This window comes from Cervus elaphus, chromosome 4 (assembly GCF_910594005.1).
Source record: "Cervus elaphus chromosome 4, mCerEla1.1, whole genome shotgun sequence".
Taxonomy (NCBI): Eukaryota; Metazoa; Chordata; class Mammalia; order Artiodactyla; family Cervidae; genus Cervus; species Cervus elaphus.
In genome coordinates, this window is record NC_057818.1 from 58,780,978 (window position 1) to 58,808,361 (window position 27,384).

Here is a 27,384-nt window from a genome sequence, read left to right on the forward strand (position 1 = left end):
TATCACTGAAGGGGAGCCTGTGCAGTAGACCCTGGGGTTCACCAAGACTGCTGGTCCCAAGGCAGGGGTCATCTAGGGCAGGTGCTCACAGGACTGGCTGGTGTGAGTTCAAGGACCTGCAGGCTGCCTGCTCCCCAGACAGATGCTGAGGCAGCAACAGCATGGAGCAGTTCAGGGGAGCTCTCAACAGTACTCTGTATGATCCTTCTTATTAGAACCACCACGATGTCCAAGTAGATAAAAATGAAAGAGGAGATACAACGTAGAAATGGTGGGAAACATATGAAGTTATGAGAGGTTTAATGGCAGTAAGGAACTAATTTCTACAGATGTCATCCCCCTGTGCTTCAAATAGTTTATCATTACGTTACCTTTCCTGCAACCTTAAATAGGTGGGAGACGTTAATGCTGGTGGTGCGTTAACCCTTCATTCATTCCACATCAATTGCCACACTGAAAAACCATTCACTTATATTAAGATACATTAATTTTGCACAGGTGGAACAAAACCTTTTACAATTGTTGTTTGATCCTTGATTAAAATACATATTACAAGCTTCTAAAAACTGTCCTGTTTCTTTGATGAAATGATCTGAGAATGTGATTGATATGGTTTACAAAATGGAGGCTAATTTAGTAAACATGGATGGACATTAATTATATTAATATGACTTTTCCAGAGTTTTCTACACTTACATCAGATAGAAGAGGTGTCTTTACTTCAACCCTGCCAGATAATATGCATGATTTCTCTATGTTGCTGTTATAAAAATACCTTAGATTTTCATGAACTATCCTTGTTTTATGCTTAAAAAGCAACTGACATAATTATTGAAAACTTAGAGCAAACTTCTGTCTTACTTTGAATTATTCCCTGATCACTTACATCATGGTGACCACAGAGGTGTTTGACATCAGTGACAAATACCTCCATTCAGAGGTTTAGTGTGTATATAACATGACTGTGTTCTTAATCTTATAAATTGGAGAATAAATGTAAATGATTCCCACTTCATATAGAAGGGCTTCTCTTACCATTGCGCAACAACCATCAAAAACATAAGTTCATATATACAGTAGAAACAAATCACAGCATGTAGTAATTTGAGAGTTGAAATACATTCCTTTTCGTTCCTTAATAATCTCAAATAACATTAACATAAACAAGGATACATTAATAATAATTATACCTCTGCAAATATCCACCCCTTCATCTTGTGATCCATACTAACATATCAATTTTGTATGTGTTTTACTTATGGAATACTTGCTACAGTGTTTCTGCTTTGAGTAATTCAACAAAAGTGGTACTAATGAAATGCTTTCTAGTATGAATTCTCTGGTACTGAGTTACGTTTGATTAAGCAGTTTTCTACATTTTTCTATTTCATTCATGTACCTTTCCAAAGAAAACTCTGGTTTTTTTCAAAATTGTATATTTAGGACCAAATTTTTTTTTTATCACTGATTCATTTCTAGGGTTTCTCTGCAGTATGTATTCTCTGATTGTGAGTGAGGTGATGGCTGTGATGAAATTCTCGGCCACATTCCTTACATTTCTAACATTTCTCTGCAGTATGAACTCTCTGATGTCGAGAAAGACCTGATTTGTGGGAAAAGGATTTGCCACAGTCTGTACATTTATAAGGCCTTTCCCCGGTATGGATTCGCTGATGTTGAGTTAAATTTGAAGTGTGCTTAAAAGCCTTGCCACATGCTGTACATTTATAAGGTCTCTCCCCAGTATGGATTCGGTGATGTTGAGTTAAATTTGAACTGTGCTTAAAAGCCTTGCCACATGCTGTACATTTATAAGGTCTCTCCCCAGTATGGATTCGTTGATGTCGAGTAAGAAGTGAATAACGGATAAAGGCTTTGCAACATGCTGTACATTTATAAGGTGTCTCCCCAGAATGTATTCGTTGATGTCGAGTAAGAAGTGAAAAATGGATAAAGGCTTTGCCACAGTCTGTACATTTATAAGGTCTCTCCCTAGTGTGAATTTGCTGATGTTGAGTAACACATGAACAGCAGATAAAGACTTTCTCACATTCTGTACATTTGTATAGTTTCTTCCCAGCATGGATTCCCAGATGTTCAGTTAAATATGAACTCTGATTAAAGGTTTGGCCACATGCTATACATTTGAAATATTTTCTTCCTGTATGAATTTTCCTATGTCTACTTAGATTTGGTGAGTTACTAAAGACTTTTCCACATGTATTACACTTGCAATGTTTCTGCTTAGTCTGAATATTCTGCTGTTGAATAAGTTTTGGAGACTGGTTAAAAACTTTACCATAATCATAACAATTATAAGTCTTCTCTCCAACATCCATATTCTTATAAGTATTAATAGTAAGATTTGAGCTTTGATAAAATATATTCCTACACTTATGATGTTTAGAATTGTTGTCTGAAAATTGATGTCCCTGTTGTTTCATGAGATATGAGTCTTGGTCAACATTATGCCCAGTTTCATTGCATGAAGAGCTTCTCATTCTATCAGGTATACTCTTGTATTTGTTGGGGGTAGAGCTCCTGCTTACAGCATTCCTCATTTTGTTACACTTGGAAAGTTGTTCCGCACTAATTATACCTCCATATGTATTGAATAATGATGGTTGAATAAGGTCTCTCCCATTATTTTCAACATTACAGATTTTGCAACAAGGAGAAAATAGTTGCTGGTTGAAGAACAAGAAACCCTTGTTAAAGGATCCCTCAAATTGATTGTATTGGGGATTTTCCCCCTCATTTTTAACTTTCTCGTTTCCAGACATGTTTGAATGTATATTTAATAGACACCTATGCTCAGAGTATAGGTTTGAATGAGTATTTGCAGTAGAGACTAGATGACGTTCCAGATTTTCTACATTTCCCTTCAGAGGACATGTATGTTTCAAGAGATGATGTGGATTTTTCCTGACAAATATCCACTTATCTGCAGATGTTGATGACTGAAAGTGGTCACCTGAAATTGGTTTTTCCTTATTTGATTCACATCCTTGATTTCTTTTGATGGGAATGTTTACTTTATGGGAAACAGAACCAACTTGGTTGTGTCCATCATAACATGCTCTCCGCTCTTTATATGCCCTCATAGATTCCCAGTCGTTGGTTAAATGTAAATTTGCAAGGTGAAATCTTTCATATATTCCTAGCTTTGCTGTTGGGAGTAAATCTTCTAAGCCTGGCTTTTGGGTCCTCAAACCCTGGGTGTCGTGAGAAGACACAGCTGAAAGATACCAAATGATAAGTTATTTTACTTACTATTCTTGGGGAATATAGTTTACAATTTACTTAAAATTGGCATACACTTGGCTAGATTAAGCCTAAAACCGAGATAGAAGGAGTCAAGATGGTAGAGGATTCGGAAGACGTGGAGTTCATCTCTCTCCACCAAAGCATCAAGAATACATCTTGAAGTGGAAAAATTCTCACAGAGCCCTGAGGAACACGGGCAGAGGAACTTGGACACCTGAAAGGACAAGAAAGATCCCTGCTGAGCCAGGTAGGACAAGAGAGAGATGGAGGAAAGGGGAGAGGAAAAGAAGCCGGATGGGACCCGCACAACCCTGGGGGGATCTGAAGAGAGGAGAGGTCTCCACATCCAGGGAAGACCCTCACTGGGGGGAGCTCAGTTGGGACAGACGGGGAGCCTCGTCCTCTGTGGGAAGAGAACACGGCAACCAGCGTGCAGGACAGAGTGAGACCTGTACGCAGGGTACTGACCCTTGCCCTGCCCACCCAGCCTGAGAGGGTGTCCTCCGATGCAGACAAGGGCTGGGTGCTGGAACGTGGGTTTCAGAGAGCAGACCCAGGTAGAGGACTACAGTTGGCCATAAGGAGACATCCTGAGTGGACGGGAGGGAGGGAGGAGCTCTGCAAATGGGATGCTTGTGGAGGAAGCCTGAACCACCAGAGAAGCAAAGCGGGGCTGCTGAGTGATGCCCGAAGGGAAGAACCTCCTTGCAACCTCTCTGCCCCTGTGCCTGTCCCTGCCTCTCCAGACATGAGGAATGGCTCGCAGCTATGTGGGTGATCTCATGACCTCCACAGCTGCTTCCTCCTCCCCATCCTCCTCCCCACCATGGTAGTCTCATGGGCTCCAGGGGAATGTTCACAGCACACGCCTGTGGGTGGTCCCAATGTACAGGTGGTGCTGAAACCACAGCTGAGCCCCAAGTCCCTGCCACTAAGCAAGAAAAGCTGAGACCTCTCCTTGCATCTATACAAACCATGGTGTTACACCCCACAACTGGCTTGGTAAACTCAGCCCCAACAGAACATCTGGATGGAAATGAGGCTCTGGCAATCAAGACCAGTCTGGCTGTAGTAACTGTAGACTTTGTAGGCACACACATGAGGCATTTGGGCCAGGTCACAGTCTACATTGCCCCCATAGCACCACAGTGGGTCCAGCTCCACAATGAATGTACACCTGGGATATGACTACAGTGGATCTCTGCTGGTGACCTGGTGAAAATAACATCTAAGAGACACCAGGGTCAAGTGCCAGCATACCTATGGTTGAGGTGCGGCCAAGATCAATGCCTACATAGGGTCACACGAGAGCTCGCACAGCACATGAAAGATGACATGCAGAGCACTCTCTGAGGAGAACATCCCCAGAGGAGCAACACTCAGTGGATTCCCTCCCAGGGGGTGTGCACCAGTTCCACTAGATCAGCAGCACCACAGATCAGAGCAGAGCTCATTTCAGATCTGGGGTCTCTGCTCCACAAATCAGGAAGCAGACCCCTCCACAGACAGTGACAGCCACAGAGGAAAGGCGAAGGGGCCCTCAGGATCCGGGCAGGCTCTGGTCACAATAGTAACAATCAACCCCCTCTCAAGGGCATAAGGGCACAAGTCTCAGGACCACCTCACCCGCCAGGGAGCAAACACCATAGCAAGAGGAACTAGGATCTGCAGCCTGCAGAACAGAGACCACAAACACAGAACATTGGACAAGATGAGATGATAGAGGAGTATGGTGCAGAGGAGAAGTCAAGATAGAAACCTGCAGGAACAAGGAAGCGAGGAAAAGTTGAGCAGTGTAATGGTTAATTTTTGCTTTAAGTAATCAAATTTACAAACAAAATGTTTTCACAAATGCTAATGCCTACTAATTATTTAACCCACTTACCACTCATGTTATCTGAGCATGTTCTAATAGAGTCTAAAATAGTAAATGATTTTGACCTAGAACTAATCAGAAATAGATGGCAGAAACGATAAAGTCCTGGGATGTTTCACAACAAACAAGATAGATTTAATAAGGTAAAAGTTCTTAACAAATCACATGAGAAGTGAGACTTGAAAAATATGGTGAGAACACAGGGAACTCTACTCAATGCTCTGTGGTGACCTAGATGGGAAGGAAATCTCCTCAAGAAGGGAAATGTGTATATGTATCACTTATTCTTTCTGTATAGCAAACCTCACATAACATTGTAAAATAGCATTTTTGGAACAGAAAAATTTCTTCTTAAAGATTTCTCTATATAATCTATAAGCTTAATAGTGGAGAACAATCAGAAAAAACCACTGTGGGAAATGTTCTAAACTCCCATGTCAATAATCTCTTTAAAAACTCTGTGAGTTAAATAAATATATTAAAGCATTTTAGCATTAATGAATTGGGACAAATATACTTAACACATTTAATGTTAGTTCACATAAAAAAAGAGAAACTTTAACATAAAATTCAGATTTGCATTTTCTCATTTTAGTGAGGTGTCTTATGCAGTGAAGAAAGAAATTGAGTATGTTATTTCTAAGGTCATATGTGTAGTTTCCAGTGCACTGGAAATTATATGGTAGAAAACAAAAAACATCTGTCCCCAGTATTCCTAGAAGTTTGGCAGTTTTTTCATAGCTCCACCCACACACTTCTGACTAGGGACAGAATCAGCACTTTTAAAAGGGCTTAATATAGTTACTCAGAAACATGCAGATTTTCTACAACCTCCCCAAAATGGACGAGTTATCAGGTCATGCAGGTTGTTCCAGGCCAAGACAAGAATTTTGGTTCTAAGTGCAAGTATGAAAATTAATCACTAGAGAAAAATACACAAATGATAAAAAGAATCAGGAATGGGTCAGGAGATGACGCTCTATGACAGTGACAGAAATAAACCTAGGCTAATCCAAAATCATCTCCACTGAAGCAGATTTTCTCAAACCACACGACAAAGTATGACTTCCTCCCCAATGCTTGTCCCTCTCACCTGACTTATCTGCTTCATCCATAGACACATACCTGGGTGTATGGCTGTCTCCATTCTCCTTACATCCCAGGGATCCTTCATTTGCTCCAGAAACTTGACCAGGTCCGGCTTAGAGACCACAAGACCTGTTCATCAGAAAAAGGAATGTGTGTTTTCTGAGAAATTCATCAATTTCCAATCCAATATGTATTCAGGTGAGAGAGAAGACAAGGTAGAAAGTTAAAATAGCATAAAAAAAATGATTTCACCAAATAGTTTATTGGAAGCATCTTTAAAAGACAAATGCATCAAAATCAGATTCTGATATTATGCTCAAGTACTACTAAGGCAAAAGCAGGTAGTGGAGTTCTGGTTTTAAGAGGAGAGTGGCACTATTTGATACCACAGAACTTACAGAATTACCACCAACCTAGAATGAAGAATATGCAGGTCAAGAAGCAACAGTTAGAATTGTACATGGAACAGTTGACTAGTTGCAGATTGGGAAAGGAGTACATCAAGGGTGTACATGGCCACCCTTCTTATTTAATTTCTATGCAGAGTACATCATGCGAAATGCTGGGCTGGATGAATCACAACCTGGAATCAAGATTACCAGGAGAGATATCAACAACCTAAGATATACAGATGATATCACTCTAATGGCACAAATTGAAGAGGAACTAAAAAGGCTCTTGATGGGGGTGAAAGAGGAGAGTGAAAAAGCTGGCTTAAAACTCAACATTCAGAAAACTAAGATCATGGCATCCAGTCTCATCACTTCATGGCAAATAGATAGGGGAAAAGTGAAAACAGTGACAAATTTAATTTTGGGAGAGGGGTGGGCTCCAAAATTACTGCAGATGGTGACTGCAGCCATAAAATTAAAACATGCTTGCCCTTTGGAAGAAAAGCTATGACAAGGACAGCATATTAAAAAGCAGAGACATCACTTTGCCAACAAAGGTCAAAGGTATGGTTTTTTCAATAGTCATGTATGGATGTGATATTTGGAACATAAAGAAGGCTGAGCATCAAAGAATTGATGCCTTTGAACTGTGGTGCTGGAGAAGACTCTTGAGAGTCCCTTGGTCAGCAAGGAGATCACACCAGTCAATCCTAAAGAAATCAACCCTGAATATTCATTGGAAGGACTGATGCTGAAGCTCCAATACTTCGGCCACCTGATGCGAAGAGCCAATTCATTGGAAAAGACCCTGATGCTGGGAAAGATTGAGGGCAGGAGAGGGAATGGCAGAAGATGAGATGGTTGAATAGCATTATTGACTCAGTGGATATGAATGTGAGCAAACTCTGGGAGTTAAAGAAGGCTAGGGAAGCCTGGCTTGCTGCATTCCACGGGATCGCAAAGAGTTGAACATGACTTAGCGACTGAACAACAAGGAGGCAGATTACATCAAGAAAGAAGGTTACTTTCCCCTAGAAAGTAGGGATCTTAACCTCTACTGGACAAAGCAGAAAATTCCAGGAAACATTGTAGAATGAAGGAACCAAAACCCTGAGGATACATAAGAGATTCTGGAAGCAAGTGATCCTCACCCAAGCAGGCCAGATTCCCGTAGTTCTCTAACATCACGTCCCTGTACAATTCCCGCTGACCGGGGTCCAGGTATTCCCACTCCTCTTGAGTGAAATCTATGGTCACATCCTGGAATGTCAGCAGCCCCTGAAATATAAAGGACATGAGCCACGTGGACCTGGGAAGACTTCCTAATGTGACCCAAGATGAAACCAGCAAGAGAAATCGTTTTGATTTAGGAGAATGTCTGGTGTTACACAAGAATATAATTTTTATACTGCTGTATGTTCCACAGTATTTATAACCCCAGGAAAAGAGAATGAGACATGATCCACAGACCACTATAAAAACTATTCTGATCTGGAAGAAAAATTATAAAAGAATCACATCAACACTCACTTATCTATTTTTGAGAGTTGTACTCCTGTGACCCAGGATAAACTGTCTATCAAGGAAAGCATGTTAGTCACTCAGTCATGTCTGATTCTTTCCGACCCCATGGACTGTAGCATGCCAGGCTTCTCTGTCCATGGGATTTTTTCAGGCAAGAATACTGCAGTGAGTTGCCATTTCCTTCTCCAGGGGAATCTTCCCCACCAAGGAATCGGACCCGGGGCTCCCACACTGCAGGCAGATTCTTCACCATCTGAGCCACCAGGGAAGCCCCTTATCAAGGAAACAGGAAATATTTTTTAAAAGCATGATGCTCTGATCTAAGAATTCTGGAGTGGGGCCAATGTGCCACATTTTTAACAAGCTTATTTTAACTAGTAATATTGAAAATTCTGATACATGAATGACCGTTCTGAATAGCAAAGACATAGACCGCTAAGGTAAGAATTGATACTTAACATTGAATTTTAAGTGTTTCACAAAACTGACAGGTCTGATACAATAGTACCCATAGCAGCAATAATCCTTTCAACTATTTAGTATATACTATATGTCTTTCTAAAAGTTTTTACAGGGTCTTGAATGCATCACATAAATAATATAAAATCAACAACATTGTTGTTCCACCGTTTTGCAAATATTTTGTCAAACATTCATTAAATGACAGATCTTGAATTTTGCTTCAGTTTATGTGAACTAAAATTTAACTGGTAAAACACAAATACACAGAGACAACATTAAAGAAAGTGTATAGGAGTTTTTCTAGGGTCTTCCCTGGTAGTCTTAGCTCCCAAGTCAGGGGGCTGGGTTCAGTCCCTTGTTAGAGAACAAGATGCCACACACCACAGCTAAAGTTTGCCTGCTGCAACAAAGTCTCCCACATGGCTTCAAGATTCTGCAGGCTACAACCAAGACACAACTCAGTCAAACATAAATACGTGTATTTTTTTAAGAAGAACTTTATATAACTGGGGAGAATACCAAAACAAGGGAAAAAAATAATTTTAACATTTTCCTGCATACAGACATATATTAAAATGAGACTACATACTGTCTAAGAGTATTAAGGAAAAGCTAACATTAGAAAACTAAGATGACGGCATCTGGTCCCATCACTTCATAGCAAATAGATGGGGAAAGAGTGGAAACACTGGCTGACTTTATTTTTGGTGGCTTCAAAATCACTGTAGATGGTGACTGCAGCCACGAAATTAAAAGATGCTTACTCCTTGGAAGGAAAGTTATGACCAACCTAGACAGCATATTAAAAAGAAGAAACATTATTCTGTCCACAAAAGTCCGTCTAGTCAAGGCTATGGTTTTTCCAATAGTCATGTATGGATGTGAGAGTTGGGCTATAAAGAAAGCTGAGCACAGAAGAATTGATGCTTTTGAACTGTGGTGTTGGAGAAGACTCTTGAGAGTCCCTTGGACTGCAAGGAGATGCAATCAGTCCATCCTAAAGGAAATCAGTCTGGAAGTTCATTGGAAGGACTGATGTTCAAGCTGAAACTCCAATATTTTGGCCATCCGATGCGAAAAACTGACTCATTTGAAAAGACCCTGATGTTGGGAAAGATTGAAGGCAGGAGAAGGGGACGACAAAGGATGAGATGCTTAGATGGCATCACTGACTCAATGGACATGAGTTTGGGTAAACTCCAGGAGTTGGTGATGTACAGGGAGACCTGGAGTGCTGCGGTTCATGGGGTCGCAAAGAGTCAGACACGAATGAGCGACTGGACTGAACTGAACTGATTCATGTTCAGTTCAGTTCAGTTCAGCAGAGTTCATTCATATTCATGTCAATAAAATCGATATTCATGTCAATAAAATAAGTTCAGTTCAGTTCAGCTCAGTCATTCATATTCATGTCAATAAAATTGAGATTCTTTTTAATGGGTTAAAATATATACATCTACTTGTGGATGATATTCTTTGTATATTTTAAATACACTAGGGTGCAAACATATACAATGGAATATGATAAATTAGAGCTCTTGGTTCTGAAACTTTAATTTCTTGAAAAACTGTATCATTTTATAGAGCTGTATCTTAGACATTCAACACAGGTGAAAACAGACTAGCACCAATAAGATTGTTGCAAATATTTTGATAAAAAAATTCAAAAAAAAAAAAAAAATTCAAAGATGTGAGTAAGACTTTGTCTGTGATATGAGCGTGGAGTGTACTGGAAACATCACACTTGGGCTTGAGTGATGAAAACTCCCACTCCCAAAACCCAGTATCTATCCTTAACACAGTGAGTGAGTGTTCATTTTCCGAAGCAAAGAGAAACCAAGAAGATGTGGAGTGTCTCCATTAACTGAGGGTTTTCACATGTTCCTCATTCCATTTGTCCACAGCCTTGTCTAAAGACAGAGGGGGAAAAAAAATGAACTCTATAGCCTGATAATCTCAGAGAAATCACCAGAGCCAGTGGACATCATCTGTCATGGTGTAAATGGATCACAGGGAAGATGCACTATCAGAACCTGGGCATTTCGGAAAAAATAAGGAATTTATAGCTTGAACCTGACATAAAAAATATCAGTGTTATGCAAAATTCATTTCATATATACTTACTCTGTTTTGTATCCTTACAATGTTGTCACGCAAGTGTATGTTCCTGGGTTCTTTGTCTCGTCACAACAAAAATTTGGAGTTACGGACATTAAAGCCCCTTGGTGGGTCACGGCTCTCAGAGGACAGACCGTGTTATAGCTCTTAAATAAATCAGTGTTACAGCTCTATTTATTTAGATAATAGCTGGAAAATCCATCTTTGAGTTGTGAGGACATGTCGATCCCAAGACACGGAGAGAAGATCGCCCCATCACGCGGGGGGGAGAGAGAGAGAGAGAAGAAGGAAGAGGGCTTTGGCTCCTGTTTTTATCTGTTTCTCTGCCCCTGGGTCTGTCTTATGTAAATCGGGCCTAGGCAGGCGCTTTTTTTCTTTTACCTGAGGTTCTCACTCCAGTCCTAGGACCTTCCTTTGTTCTATTTTCGCGGGCTTCCCCTTCCAGGTCTTTTAGCCACTGCCATTTTGGACTCTTTTTCCCTATTCTAACTACCTAACAATGTGTTTAACTACTAAGTCTTAGCATTACAGAGGACAGTATCTCCTAGTTTTCTTTTTATTTCTGAGCATTTTGTGAAAAATTCTGGATCACTGAGTTTATTCAATATATAAGGGCATTCTCTAACTCCTAAAAAGCTGAAATGGCATCCATATGTAAACTCATCATGGCATTTCCCCTAGTTCCCTAAGATCCCAACACCGAACCACATCCCAGTGCGAATCTCGGATACTAGTGCCTCTCACAAAGGGAATATATTCAGCAGTTGAAAGTCGCTAATTCATGCTGAGAATTCACCATGCTCCGTAGAAAGCCAGGATACACACAAGAGAGACAAGATTCTGGGACTCAAGGAAGAAGTGGTCTAAAGAGCCAGGCTTCACTATGATAAGAAGAAAAGGAAAAAATAAAGAAGTTGATAACAGACACGCAGGCAGAAAAGTTAGAAGCAGAGAACTAAAGGTGTGCAGGTTCTCAGTCCAGGCATTTCAGGAAGAAAAGCAGACACAGCCCCAGACCCGGGACAGGACTCGTACCTGAGAAGCTGCCATTTCCTCCTCTTCTTCCTCCTGCTCTGCGTCTTCTCTGGGGATGTTACGTCGCAAACTCACATCTGCATCTTGAGAAAATACCTTCAAAGGCATCCATGCAGCTGTTTAACCTGCAACTGCTGCAGGGAAAGAGAAGAAAAAGTTTTCCTGTTTCCCTCACCCTTTTCTGATCTCCTCGACTTTCTGTGTTCCCAATCTGTAGTGGGGAATCAAGACTAACCTGATAATGCTAATCACATCCTGGTGCTCTACACTATTTGCAGATCGTCTGGGCTAGTTCTTCTCCTTCCTTTTCGAGTTACAGAGAACAGTTCTCGAGAGACAGTGGGCCCTCCTTCTGTACTACCGGACCCACCCTAGGAGGGTTGTGAAAGAAATGTAAGAGGAAGACCCGCATTCAGAGCCCTGAGGGGAAAGCTCACACCTAAGACCTCAGGAAGGGAGGGTTTAGGGAGGGAACTTCTAGAAGCAAAGAAGGTCAACTTGATTCCCTGGGGAGGGGCTCTTTCTAGGATGGGTGTGGTGGTCCAGAGCCTGCCTGTACCCTTGGGGGCTGGGAGGGGAGAGGTGAGTGTTTGGTGGGAATCACCTGGGGGTCTTGGGTTCCTGCCAGGCTTTACTTGCAGAATTCTTCCCAAAGGTCTCCCCTGTCCTTAGTTTTGTTCACCCGCCTCTGCAGCCTGGGGACACAGGTTTTCACAAAATGATTTGCTATCTGACCACCTCTCTGCAGGTGTCGCACCTCCAACTTCAGAGACCAAGAGCCTGGAGGCACTTCCATCCCCGCTTTCTTGGAGAAGAAACCAGGGGCAGCAGGAGGCCTGGCGAGCTGCAGTCCAGGGCGACTGAGCACCTGAACTGAACTGAACTGAACTGAGCTGAACACACTAGGTTCACAGTGCATATGGGCGGAGTCTAATGCCTCTGAAAACAATGCCCTAAATGCTATCTGATGACCAACCAAGGAAGTAATGATCGGTGTTGTCATACGTTACATTAAACATGAATAAACACCTGAGAATGTTGTTGGTTTACTTCCTGTGTGTTTTCCTAGGTTTTATGAATCAACTGCTACAGGTCGTTGTCTGCTTCATTTAGAGAGCTCTATTTTCCCACATCTTTAAAGCATAATGACCAAGGAAAAATTAAAGATAGATGCATATTCATCTTTCTCATATTATATATTCTAAAAAATATTCAGTCTGCATTCACCAGTACCAACTTTGTAAAAGATTTATTTCACTGCAGATTTGAGAATATAGTATAGACATTTCCCATATACCTGTTGTTCCCACATGTGGACAATCTCCCTACTTAGCTTTCCCCACCAGAGTGAGCATTTGTTACCACTGATGAATCTACGTGGGCAGTAAATAGATACACTCTCTAGTTTAACCCTCTGTTCCTGTTTTAGGAATGTGCACTCCATACCTCTAGATAAATGTTTAATAACGTGTGTCCATCATGACAGTTGAACACAAATTATTTCATGGTCCTGAAAGTTCTCTAGACTTAGGATATTCATAGTTCCTCCTTTGAATCCCACAGTAATCATTGACCTTTTTAATCTCTTCTATATTTCTTACTAGATTCCCAGGTGACTGAGTGGTAAGGAATCTGCCTGCTGATACAGGTCATCGAGGTGATGCGGGTTCGATCTGTGGGTCAGGAAGATCCCCTGGAGGAAGAGATGGCAACCCACTCCAGTATCCTTTCCTGGGAAATCAATGGAGAGAGGTGAGCATGGCAGGCTACAGCCCCTGGGATCACAGATACTCAGACACAACTGAGCACACTTAGGAACATTTACCTACACCAGAAAGTCTTATTGTAAAAATCCTACTTTTTGTAGCATTTTCAAATGGGTTTCTTTCACTTAGTAATGAAGGAGGAAACAGACAGAGCTGGACTCCATCTTAGACCAGGTTGTGAGCATTAGGCTAAAGGCATGGTCATCCTCCCAGTGGACTATGAACCTTGTGCCCTGGTGTCTGTAGAAATGGCATACCAATGGAAAATCAGATCCCCCCTCCTGCTCCCCCATGAAAGAGCCTCAGGACTTGTACTTGGACTCTGTTGCCTAAAAGAATATGTTAATCATCTCTGTAACAGAACAAAGTGATAAATTCCATTCTGTTTATTGGGATATGACCACAGGCCTGTTGATAAATATCCACTGTTTATTCAGTCCTGTGACACATGAATCATGGGTTAACTTTGATCCTATCTCTCTTTCACCTTGTCCAGACTAGTTTCAAGGAGTTGGGGAGGTGGGTTTGAGCAAGTACACTTAGAGTATATAAAGTTTTCTCAAAAATTGTTCGGGGTCCTTGCTAAGAGGAGACTCTGCCTTGGCCCCGGCGGTGTAATAAACTGCACTCCAATATCTGCATTGTCCTTCTGAGTCAGTTTGTTTCCCAGAACGCATGGCTAGAACAGTAAAATGCGTGGAATGATTGTCAATGAATTTTATGCCTTGAAAGCTTAACATGCAAAAGCTTAAGAACTACATCTGCGCCTATATTCCTGCTCAGTAAATAAGTTCATCAATACCATTTTTGAAATTCTGTACATATCTGTTAAGACAATATTTGCACAAATATAGAGATCAGACGTGGACACAGCAGGAGAAGAAGAGGGGGACCAATTGAAAGGGTACCATTGACATATGTACACCACCATGGGTAAAACGTTGGAGAAGACTCTTGAGAGTCCCTTGGACTGCAGGGAGATCCAACCAGTCCATCCTAGAGGAAATCAGTCCTGATATTCTTTGGAAGGACTGATGTTGAAGCTGAAACCTCAATACTTTTGCCATCTGATGTGAAGAAGTGACTCATTTGAAGAGTCCCTGACGCTGGGAAAGATTGAAAGTGGGAAGAGAAGGGGCCGACAGAGGATGAGGTGGTTGGATGGCATCACTGACTCAATGGACATCAGTTTGAGCAAGCTCCAGGAGTTGGTGATGGAGAGGGACACCTGGCGTGCTGCACTCCATGGGGTCGCAGAGTCAGACACGACTGAGCAACTAAACTGAACCGATGGTTAAAATAGGTAGCTGGTGGGAAGCTGCTGTTTGCCGCAGGGAGCTCAGCTTGGTGGTCTGTGCTGAGTAGAGGGGTGAAACGAAGACCACGGGAGGGAGGGGCAAGAGGGAGATTTATGTATACCTACGGCTGATTGACGATGTCATACAACACAAACTAACACAATATTGTAAAGCAATTATATTCCAATAAATAAAATATATATATGTCTCAAAAGGGAAAAAAAAGCTGAACAGACTCGTCACCCGGTGGTAGAGAATCCATCTGACAGTGCAGGAGACAAGGGCCTCATCCCCGGTCCAGGAATACTCCACATGCTGTGGGGAGACTAACCCTGTGCCCCACAGCTGCTGAGGCTGGGTGGGGCAGCTTGCTCTTTTCCATGGGCAAGAGGCAAAAGAAAGATGCTCACCAGCGATAAACAATAAGAAACGCAGAACAAAGCTACAGTGATGTATGACCTCATGCCAGTCAGAAGAACAATGAGCAAAAAGCCCACTAATAATATCATAAACGCTGAAGGGGTTTGGAGATAAAGGAACCTCCTACATGGCTGGAGGGAATATAAGCTGTGGCAGTCACGTGGATAGACCATGTGGAAGTTCCTTAAAAACATAACCGACTGACATTTAAGGAAATGAATTCCATGAAAAGTAGACAAAACAGATTAATCAACAAATTGACAAGTTTTATAGTTTTTAGTAAATCAACTACAATTCAGATATGACCAGTTTTGATCTAGCATTTCTAAATTCTCTAAGTTAAATGTGTAAGAATACACATACACTCACATATTCCTTCTTGGTTTTCTCATTGCTAACATGTATATTTTCAGATATTTATATCTTGTATTCAATGTGTGTTATATAAATTATATTATGTATATATCTTCAGATATTTATATATTGCATTCAAAGTATGCCAAAGCCATGAGAAAACAGTTCCTTTAAGCCTTACAAGACACATGTGCTAAGATTTATACAGGGTAAGATTTTATACATCTTGGTTAAGAATTTTTGCATCATGGCTTTTGATTATTCTTTTTGTGACTTTGTTAAACTTCCATTTGCTTAAATGAGCCCCTGAAAAGTTTTAGCGAACAGAAGAACAAAGGACAATTGCACCAGGTGAGTTTATGACTCTAGGTCCTCAGAGAATTCACAGCAAGCCTTGAGGGCCCCTGAGGAAGGTCAAGGCTAGAACCAGGCAGAGAAAATTCCAGTACTTGGGGTTCAGACCTGACCCTGGGTGAAGTGCTGGTGGGTCCCACAGGCTGAGTGTGGAGGGGTCCATTCAAAGAAAGACGAGCAGCATTCTGGTGAGGTCTGAGTGTATCACTGAAGGGGGGGCCTGTGCAGTAGACCCTGGGGTTCAGCAAGACTGTTGGTCCGAAAGAAGGGGTCATCTAGTACAGGTGCTCACAGGACTGGTTGGTGTGAGTTCAAGGACCTTCAGGCTGTCTGCTCCCCAGACAGACGCTGAGGCAGCAACTGCATCGAGCAGTTCAGGGAAGCACTCAACAGCACTCTGTATGATCCTTCTTATTAGAACCAGCACGATGTCCAAGTAGATAAAAATGGGAGTGGAGATACAACATAGAAATGGTGGGAAATATATGAAGTTATGAGAGGTTTAACGGCAGTAAGGAACTAATTTCTACAGATGTCATCCCCCTGTCCTTCAAATACTTTATCATTAGGTTACCTTTCCTGCAACCTGAAATAGGTGGGAGAGGTTAATGCTGGTGGTGCATTAATTCTTCATTCATTCCACATCAATTGTAACACTGAAAAACCATTCACTTTTATTAATTAACATACATTAATTTTACACAGATGGAATAAAACCTTTTACAATTGTTTTTTGATCCTTGATTAAAATACATATTACAAGCTTCTAAAAACTGTCCTGTTTCTTTGATGAAATGATCTGAGAATGTAATGTATATGATTTACAAAATGGAGGCTAATTTAGTAAACATGGATGGACATTAATTATATTAATATGACTTTTCCAGAAAGAGTTTTCTGTACTTACATCAGATAGAAGAGAAGGTGTCCCTACTTCAAGCCTGCCAGATAATATGCATGATTTCTCTATATTGCTGTTATCAAAATACCTTAGATTTTCATGAACTATCTTTGTTTTATGATTAAAAAGCAACTGACATAATTATTGAAAACTTAGAGCAAACTTCTGTCTTACTTTGAAATCTTTCCTGAACAGTTACATTATGGTGACCACAGAGGTGTTTGACATCAGTGAGAAATACCTCCATTCAGAGCTTTAGTGTGTATATAACATGACTATGTTCTTAATCTTATAAATTGGAGAATAAATGTAAATGATTCCCACTTAATATAGAAGGGCTTCTCTTACCATTTGGCAACAACCATCAACAACGTAAGTTCATATATACAATAGAAACAAATCACAAAATGTAGTAATTTCAGAATTGAATTACATTCGTTTTGGTTCCTTAATAATCTCAAATAACGTTAACATAAACAGGGATACATTAATAATAATTATACCTCTGCAAATATCCACCCCTTCATCTTGTGATCCATACTAACATATCAATTTTGTATGTGTTTTACTTATGGAATACTTGCTACAGTGTTTCTGCTGAGAGTAATTCAACAAAAGTGGTACTAATGACATGCTTTCTAGGATGAATTCTCTGGTATTGAGTTACATTTGATGTTTGATTAAGCAGTTTTCTACATTTTTCTATTTCATTCATGTATCTTTCCAAAGAAAACACTCATTTTTTCAAAACTGTATATTGAGGACAAACTTTTTTTTTTTTTTAATCACCGATTCATTTCTAGGGTTTCTCTGCAGTATGAATTCTCTGATTGTGAGTGAGGTGATGGCTGTGAGGAAATCCTTTGCCACATTCCTTACATTTCTAACATTTCTCTGCAGCATGAACTCTCTGATGTCGAGAAAGACCTGAACTCTGGGAAAAGGCTTTGCCACAGTCCGTACATTTATAAGGTCTCTCCCCAGTATGGATTCGTTGATGTTGAATAAGAAATGAATAATGGTTAAAGGCTTTGCCACATTCTGTACATTTATAAGGTCTTTCCCCGGTATGGATTCGCTGATGTTGAGTTAAATTTGAACTCTGCTTAAAAGCCTTGCCACATGCTGTACATTTATAAGGTCTCTCCCCACTATGGATTCGTTGATGTCGAGTGAGAAAAGAATAACGGATAAAGGCTTTGCCACATGCTGTACATTTATGAGGTCTCTCCCCAGTATGGATTCGTTGATGTTGAGTTAAAGTTGAACTCTGGTTAAAAGCCTTGCCACATGCTGTACATTTATAAGGTGTCTCCCCAGTATGAATTTGTTGATGGCGAGTAAGAAGTGAATAATTGATAAAGGCTTTGCCACATTCTGCACATTTATAAGGTGTCTCCCCAGTATGGATTCATTGATGTTGAGTAAGAAGTGAATAATTGATAAAGGCTTTGCCACATGCTGTACATTTATATGGTCTCTCACCAGTATGGATTCGCAGATGTGGAGTTAAAGCTGAACTTTGCTTAAAAGCCTTGCCACATGCTGTACATTTATAAGGTCTCTCCCCAGTATGGGTTCGCTGATGTAGAGTTAAACTTGAAATCTGGTTAAACGCCTTGCCACATGCTGTACATTTATAAGGTCTCTCCCCAGTATGGATTCGCTGATGTTGAGTTAAAGTTGAACTCTTCTTAAAAGCCTTCCCACATGCTGTACATTTATAAGCTCTCTCCCTGGTATGAATTTGCTGATGTTGAGTAACACATGAACAGCAGTTAAAGCCTTTGCCACATTCTGTACATTCGTATGGTTTCTGCCCAGTATGGATTCGCAGATGTTCAGTTAAATATGAACTCTGATTAAAGGTTTGGCCACATGTTGAACATTTGAAATCTTTCCTTCCTGTATGAATTTTCCTATGTCTACTTAGATTTGGTGAGTTACTAAAGACTTTTCCACATGTATTACACTTGCAGTGTTTCTGCTTACTCTGAATATTCTGCTGCTGAATAAGTTTTGAAGACTGGTTAAAAACTTTACCATAATCATAACAATTATAAGTCTTCTCTCCAACATCAATACTCTTATAAGTATCAATAGTAAGATTTGAGCTTTGATAAAATATATCCCTACACTTATTATGTTCAGAATTCTCATCTGAAAATTGATGTCCCTGTTCTTTCACGAGATATGAAACTTGGTCAACACTATGCCCAGTTTCATTGCATGAAGAGCTTCTCATTCCATCATGCATACTCTTGTAATTATTGGGGGTAGAGCTCCTGCTTAAGGCATTACTCATTTTGTTACACTTGTAAAGTTGTTCAACACTAATTATACCTCTATATGTATTGAACAATGATGGCTGAGTAAGGTCTCTCCCATTATTATCACCATTACAGATTTTGGAACAAGGAGACAGTAGTTCCTGGTTGAAGAACAAGAAATCCTTGTTAAAGGATCCCTCAAATTGATTGTATTGGGAATTTCCCCCCTCATGTTTAAGTTTCTGGTTTCCAGACATGTTTGAATGTATATTTAATAGACAGCTATGCTCAGAGTATAGGTTTGAATGAGCATTTGCAGTAGAGACTAGATGACCTTCCAGATTTTCCACATTTCCCTTCAGAGAACATGTATGTTTCAAGAGATGATGAGGATCTTTGCTGACAAATATACGCTTAACTTCAAATGTTGATGACTGAAATTCGTCATCTGAAATTGGTTTTTCCTTATTTGATTCACATCCTTGATTTCTTTTGGCGGAAATGTTTACTTTATGGGAAACTGTACCAACTTGGTTGTGTCCATCATAACATGCTCTCCGCTCTTTATATGCCCTCATAGATTCCCAGTCCTTGGTTAAATGTAAATTTCTAAGGTGAAATCTTTCATATATTCCTAGCTTTGCCGTTGGGAGTAAATCTTCTAAGCCTGGATTTTGGGTCCTCAAACCCTGGGTGTCGTGAGAAGACACAGCTGAAAGATACCAAATAATAAGTAATTCTACTTACTATTCTTGGGGAATAGAGTTTACAATTTACTTAAAATTGGCATACACTTGGCTAGATTAAGCCTAAGACCGAGATAGAAGGAGTTAAGATGGCAGAGGATTCGGAAGACGTGGAGAATACCCATGGTTCAGGTGGGGCCAAGATCAATGCCAACACAGGGTCACACGAGAGCTCGCACAGCACATGAAAGATGACATGCAGAGCACTCTCCGAGCAGAACATCCTCAGAGGAGCAACACTCAGTGGCTTCCCTCCCAGTGGGTGTGCTCCAGTCCCACTAGATCAGAAGCACCACAGATCAGAGCAGAGCTCATTTCAGACCTGGGGCCTCTGCTCCACTAATCAGGAAGCAGACCCCCCACAGACAGTGACAGCCACAGAGGAAAGGCGAAGGGGCCCTCAGGATCCGGGCAGGCTCTGGTCACAATAGTAACAATCAACCCCCTCTCAAGGGCATAAGGGCACAAGTCTCTGGACCACCTCACCCACCAGGGAGCAGACACCAGAGCAAGAGGAACTAGGATCTGCAGCCTGCAGAACAGAGACCACAAACACAGAACATTGGACAAGATGAGATGACAGAGGAGTATGGTGCAGAGGAGAAGTCAAGATAGAAACCTGCAGGAACAATGAAGCGAGGAGCAGTTGAGCAGTGTCATGAGTAATTTTTGCTTGAAGTAATCAAATTTACAGACAAAACATTTTCACAAATGCTAATGCCTACTTATTATTTAACCCACTTACCACTCATGTTGTTATCGGAGCATGTTCTAATAGAGTCTAAAATAGTAAATGATATTGACCTAGAACTAATCAGAAATAGATGGCATAAATGATAAAGTCCTGGGATGTTTCATAAAAAACAAGATAGATTTAATAAGCTAAGAGTTCTTAACAAATCAAATGAGAAGTGAGACTTGAAAAATATGGTGAGAACACAGGGAACTCTACTCAATGCTCTGTGGTGACCTAGATGGGAAGGAAATCTAATCAAGAAAGGAAATGTGTATGTGTATCACTTATTCTTTCTGTATAGCAAAACTAACATAACATTGGAAAATAGCATTATTGGAACAGAAAAATTTCTTCTTAAAGATTTCTCTATATAATCTATAAGCTTAATAGTGAAGAACAATCAGAAAAAAGCACTGTGGGAAATGTTCTAAACTCCAATGTCAGTAATTTGTTTAAGAACTCTGTGAGTTAAATAAATATATTAAAGCATTTTAGCATTAATGAATTGGGACAAATATACTTAACACACTTAATGTTAGCTCATATAAAAAAAGAGAATCTTTAACATAAAATTCAGATTTGCATTCTCTCATTTCAATGAGGTGTCTTATGCAGTGAAGAAAGAATTTGACTATGAAATTTCTAAGGTCATATGTGTAGTTTCCAGTAGACTGGAAATTATATGGTAGAATTCAAAAAACATCTGTCCCCAGTATTCCTAGAAGTTTGGCAATTTTTTCACAGCTCCACCCACACACTTCTGACTAGGGACAGAATCAGCACTTTTAAAAGGGCTTAATATAGTTACTCAGAAATATGCAGATTTCCTAAAACCGCCCCAAAATGGACGAGTTATCAGGTCATAGAGGTTGTTCCAGGCCAAGACAAGTATTTTGGTTCTAACTGTAAATATGAAAATTAATCACTGGAGAAAAATACACAAATGATGAAAAGAATCAGGAATGGGTCAGGAGATGATGCTCTATGACAGTGACAGAAATAAACCTAGGCTAATCCAAAATCATCTCCACTGAAGCAGATCTTCTCAAACCACACGACAAAATATGACTTCCTCCCCAATGCTTGTTCGTCTCACCTGACTTATCTGCTTCATCCATAGACACATACCTGGGTGTATGGCTGTCTCCATTCTCCTTACATCCCAGGGATCCTTCATTTCCTCCAGAAACTTGACCAGGCCCGGCTTAGAGACCACTAGACCTGTTCATCAGAAAAAGGAATATGTGTTTTCTGAGATATTCATCAATTTCCAATCCAATATGTATTCAGGTGAGAGAGAAGTCAAGGTAGAAAGTTAAAATAGCATTAAGAAAAAGAATTTCACCAAATAGTTTATTGGAAGCATCTTTAAAAGACAAATGCATCAGAATCAGATTCTGATATTATGCTCAAGTACTACTAAGGCAAAAGCAGGTAGTGGAATTCCGGTTTTAAGAGGAGAGTGGCACTATTTGATACCACAGAACTTACAGAATTACCACCTAAATGGTAAAGCTAAAATGAAGTATACAAAGGTCAAGAAGCAACAGATGGAATCGTACATGGAACAGTTTACTGGTTGCAGATTGGGAAAGGAGTACATCAAGACCGTACATTGACACCCTGCTTATTTAATTTCTATGCAGAGTACATCTTGTGAAATGCTGGGCTGGATGAATCACACCCTGGAATCAAGATTACCAGGAGAGATATCAACAACGTCAGATAGACACATGATATCACTCTAATGGCAGAACTTGAAGAGGAACGAAAAAGCCTCTTGATGGGGGTGAAAGAGGAGAGTGAAAAAGCTGGCTTAAAACTCAACATTCAGAAAACTAAGATCATGGCATCCAGTCTCATCACTTCATGGCAAATAGATAGGGGAAAAGTGACAGATTTAATTTTGGAATGGGGCGGGGGCTCCAAAATTACTGCAGATGGTGACTGCAGCCATGAAATTAAAAGATGCTTGCCTTTTGGAAGAAAAGCTATGAGAAAGACAGCATATTAAAAGCAGAGACATCACTTTGCCAACAAAGGTCAAAGGTATGGTTTTTTCAATAGTCATGTATGGATGTGGTATTTGGAACATAAAGAAGGCTGAGCATCAAAGAATTGATGCCTTCGAACTGTGGTGCTGGAGAAGACTCTTGAGAGTCCCTTGGTCAGCAAGGAGATCACACCAGTCAATTCTAAAGAAATCAACCCTGAATATTCATTGGAAGGACTGATGCTGAAGCTCCAATACTTCGGCCACCTGATGCGAAGAGCCAATTCATTGGAAAAGACCCTGATGCTGGGAAAGATTGAGTACAGGGGAAGGGAGTGGCAGAAGATGAGATGGTTGAATAGCATTATTGACTCAGTGGATATGAATGTGAGCAAACTCTGGGAGTTAAAGAAGGCTAGGGAAGCCTGGCTTGCTGCATTCCATGGGATCGCAAAGAGTTGGACATGACTTAGCGACTGAAGAACAAGAAGGCAGGTTATATCAAGAAAGAAGGTTACTTTCCCCTAGAAAGTAGGAATCTTAACCTCTACTGGACAAAGCAGAAAATTCCAGGAGACATTCTAGACTGAATGAACCAAAACCCTGAGATTTTTGGAATTTTGGGGTTTTTGAGGGATTGTATAAGCGAGTGATCCTCACCCAAGCAGGCCAGATTCCCATAGTTCTCTAACATCACGTCCCTGTACAATTCCCGCTGACCGAGGTCCAGGCATTCCCACTCCTCTTGAGTGAAATCTATGGTCACATCCTGGAATGTCAGCAGCCCCTGAAATATAAAGGACATGAGCCACGTGGACCTGGGAAGACTTCCTAATGTGACCCAAGATGAAACCAGCAAGAGAAATGGTTTTGATTTAGGAGAATGTCTGGTGTTACACAGGAATATAATTTTTATACTGCCGTATTTTCCACAGTATTTCTAACCCCAGGAAAAGAGAATGAGATATGATCCACAGACCACTATAGAAACTATTCTGATCTGGAAGAGAAATTATAAAACAATCCCATCAACACTGACTTATCTATTTTTGAGAGTTGTACTCCTGTGACCCAGGATAAACTGTCTATCAAGAAAAGCATGTTAGTAACTCAGTCATGTCTGATTCTTTCCGACCCCATGGACTGTAGCATGCCAGGCTTCTCTGTCCATGTGATTTTTCAGGCAAGAATACTGGAGTGAGTTGCCATTTCCTTCTCCATGGGAATCTTCCCCACCAGGGGATCGGACCCGGGTCTCCCACATTGCAGGCAGATTCTTCACCATCTGAGTCACCAGGGAAGCCCCCTATCAAGGAAACAGGAAATATTTTTAAAAAGCATGCTCTGATCTAAGAGTTCTGGAGTGGGGCCAATGTGCCACATTTTTAACAAGCTTATTTTAACTAGTAATGTTGAAAATTCTGACACATGAATGACCGTTCTGAAAAGCAAAGAGGTTGACCAGTAAGGTAAGAACTTATACTTAACATTGAATTTTAAGTGTTTTACAAAATTGACAGGTCTGACAGAATAGTACCCATAGCAGCAATCATCCTTTCAACTATAGTATATACTATATGTCTTTCTAAAAGTTTTTACAGGGTCTTGAATGCATCACATAAATAATATAAAATCAACTACATTGTTGTTCCACCGGTTTGCAAATATTTTAACAAACATTCATTAAATGACAGATCTTGAATTTGCTTCAGTTTATCTGAACTAAAATTTAACTAGTAAAACACAATTACCCATGGACATCACTAAAAAAAGTGTATAGGAGTTTTTCTAGGGTCTTCCCTGGTGGTCTTAGCTCCCAAGTCAGGAGGCTGGGTTCAGTCCCTTGTCAGAGAACTAGATGCCACACCCACAGCTAAAGTTTGCCTGCTGCAACAAAGTCTCCCACATGGCTCCAAGATTCTGTAGGCTACAACCAAGACAAAACTCAGGCAAACATAAATACGTGTATTTTTTAAAAAGAACTTTATATAACTGGGGAGAATACCAAAACAAGAAAAAGAGAAACATTTTCATGCATACAGACATATATATTAAAATGAGACTATATACTTACAAAGAGTATTAAGGAGAAGCTAACATTCAGAAAACTAAGATGATGGCATCCGGTCCCATCACTTCATGGCAAATAGATGGGGAAAGAGTGGAAACACTGGCTGACTTTTTTTGGGGGGCTCCAAAATCACTGCAGATGGTGACTGCAGCCACGAAATTAAAAGATGCTTACTCCTTGCAAGGAAAGTTATGACCAACCTAGGCAGCATATTAAAAAGCAGAAACATTACTTTGTCCACAAAGGTCCGTCTAGTCAAGGCTATGAATTTTCCAGTAGTCATGTATGGATGTGAGAGTTGGACTATAAAAAAAGCTGAGCAGAGAAGAATTGCTGCTTTTGAAATGTGGTGTTGGAGGACTCTTGAGAGTCCCTTGGACTGCAAGGAGATGCAATCAGTCCATCCTAAAGGAAATCAGTCTGGATGTTCATTGGAAGGACGGATGTTCAAGCTGAAACTCCAATATTTTGGCCATCTGATGTGAAAAACTGACTCATCTGAAAAGACCCTGATGCTGGGAAAGATTGAAGGCAGGAGGAGAAGGGGACGACAGAGGATGAGATGGTTAGATGGCATCACTGACTCAATGGACATGAGTTTGGGTAAAGTCCAGGAGTTGGTGATGGACAGGGAGACCTGGAGTGCTGCGGTTCATGGGGTCGCAAAGAGTCAGACACGAATGAGCGACTGAAATGAACTGATTCATGTTCAGTTCAGTTCAGTTCAGCAGAGTTCATTCATATTCATGTCAATAAAATCGATATTCATGTCAATAAAATCAGTTCATGTTCAGTTAATCGAGATTCTTTTTAATGGGTTAAAATATATACATCTGCTTGTGGATGATATTCTTTGTATATTTTAAATACACAAGGGTGCAGACATATACAATGGTATGAGATAAATTAGAGCTCTTGGTTCTGAAACTTTAATTTCTTGAAAAACTGGATCATTTTGTTGAGCTGTATCTTAGACATTCAACACAGGTGAAAACAGACTAGCACCAATAGGATTCTTGCAAATAGTTTTATAAAAAAATGCAAAAATGTGAGTAAGACTTTGTCTGTGATATGAGCGTGGAGTGTACTGGAAACATCACACTTGGGCTTGAGTGATGAAAACTCCCACTCCCAAAACCCAGTATCTATCATCAACACAGTGAGTGTTCATTTTCCAAAGCAAAGAGAAACCAAGAAGATGTGGACTTTCTCCATTAACTGTGAGGGTTTTCACATGTTCCTCATTCCATTTTTCCACAGCCTTGTTTAAAGACAGAGGGAAAGAAAAACGAACTCTATAGCCTGATAATCTCAGAGAAATCACCAGAGCCAGTGGACATCATCTGTCATGGTGTGAATGCACGGCAGATGCACTATCAGAACCTGGGCATTTCGGAAAAAATAAGGAATTTATAACTTGAAGTGACATAAAAAATATCAGTTTTATGCAAAATTCATTTCATATATACTTCCTCTGTTTTGTATCCTAACAATGTTGTCACGCGAGTGTATGTTCCTGGGTTCTTTGTCTCGTCACAACGAAAATTTGGAGTAACGGACATTAAAGCCCCTTGGCGGGTCACAGCTCTCAGAGGACAGACCGTGTTATAGCTCTTAAATAAATCAGTGTGACAGCTCTATTCATTTAGATAATAGCCGGAAAATCCATCTTCGAGTTGTGAGGACAGGTCTATCCAAAGACACGAAGAGAAGATCGCCCCATCGCGCGGGAGAGAGAGAGAGAGAGAAGGAAGAGGGCTTTGGCTCCTGTTTTTATCTGTTTCTCTGCCCCTGGGTCTGTCTTATGTAAATCGGGCCTAGGCAGGCGCGTTGTTTGTTTTACCTGAGGTTTTCATTCCAGTCCTCGGACCTTCCTTTGTTCTATTTTCGCGGGCTTCCCCTTCCAGGTCTTTTAGCCACTGCCATTTTGGACTCTTTTTCCCTATTCTAACTACCTAACAATGTGTTTAACTACTAAGTCTTAGCATTACAGAGGACAGTATCTCCTAGTTTTCTTTTTATTTCTGAGCATTTTCTGAAAAATTCTGGATCACTGAGTTTATTCAATATATAAGGGCATTTTCTAACTCCTAAAAAGCTGAAATGGCATCCATATGTAAACTCATTATGGCATTTCCCCTAGTTCCCTAAGATCCCAACACCGAACCACATCCCAGTGCGAATCTCGGATACTAGTGCCTCTCACAAAGGGAATATATTCACCAGTTGAAAGTCGCTAATTCATGTTGAGAATTCATCATGCTCCATAGAAAGCCAGGATACAGAAAAGACAGACAAGATTCTGGGACTCAAGGAAGAAGTGGTCTAAAGAGCCAGGCTTCACTATGATAAGAAGAAAAGGAAAAAATAGAAGTTGATAACAAACACCCAGGCAGAAAAGTTAGAAGCAGAGAACTAAAGGTGTGCAGGTTCTCAGTCCAGGCATTTCAGGAAGAAAAGCAGACACAGCCCCAGACCCGGGACAGGACACGTACCTGAGAAGCTGCCATTTCCTCCTCTTCTTCCTCCTGCTCTGCGTCTTCTCTGGGGATGTTACATCCCAAACTCACATCTGCATCTTGAGAAAATACCTTCAAAGGCATCCATGCAGCTGTTTAACCTGCAACTGCTGCAGGGAAACAGAAGAAGTTTTCCTGTTTCCCTCACCCTTTTCTGAGCTCCTTTTCGACTTTCTGTGTTCCCAATCTGTAG

General features: G+C 40.6%; 3 protein-coding genes across 3 annotated transcripts in view; all 3 read right to left on the reverse strand.

Moving 5' to 3' along the window:
* LOC122692415 (zinc finger protein 345-like) overlaps nucleotides 1-23,387 on the reverse strand; it is a 564,572-nt gene extending 541,185 nt beyond the window's left edge. Inside the window, exons 1-5 of the mRNA XM_043899991.1 lie at nucleotides 23,262-23,387; nucleotides 21,737-21,829; nucleotides 11,764-11,897; nucleotides 7,776-7,902; nucleotides 6,269-6,361 (exon numbers count right to left, since the gene is read on the reverse strand). Coding sequence (XP_043755926.1) covers nucleotides 6,269-6,361; nucleotides 7,776-7,902; nucleotides 11,764-11,871 — 328 coding nt within the window. The 5' untranslated portion in view covers nucleotides 11,872-11,897; nucleotides 21,737-21,829; nucleotides 23,262-23,387. The remainder of the gene's footprint in view (nucleotides 1-6,268; nucleotides 6,362-7,775; nucleotides 7,903-11,763; nucleotides 11,898-21,736; nucleotides 21,830-23,261) is intronic.
* Nucleotides 580-19,161, reverse strand: LOC122692809 (zinc finger protein 501-like). The gene is given in 2 exon segments (XM_043900633.1): nucleotides 580-1,473; nucleotides 17,654-19,161. A coding segment is annotated over 1 exon segment (1,422 nt). The 3' UTR covers nucleotides 580-1,473; nucleotides 17,654-17,739.
* LOC122692420 (oocyte zinc finger protein XlCOF19-like) lies at nucleotides 1,473-2,537 on the reverse strand. The gene has a single exon (XM_043899996.1). The coding sequence runs from the start codon at nucleotides 2,499-2,501 to the stop codon at nucleotides 1,560-1,562; it is 942 nt and encodes a 313-aa protein (XP_043755931.1). The 5' UTR covers nucleotides 2,502-2,537; the 3' UTR covers nucleotides 1,473-1,559.
* Nucleotides 23,388-27,384: the final 3,997 nt, after the last annotated feature.

Excerpts from the sequence above, each read along its gene's own strand:
- LOC122692420 (XM_043899996.1), bottom strand. The coding sequence starts at position 2,501 with ATGAGAAGCTCTTCATGCAATGAAACTGGGCATAATGTTGACCAAGAC.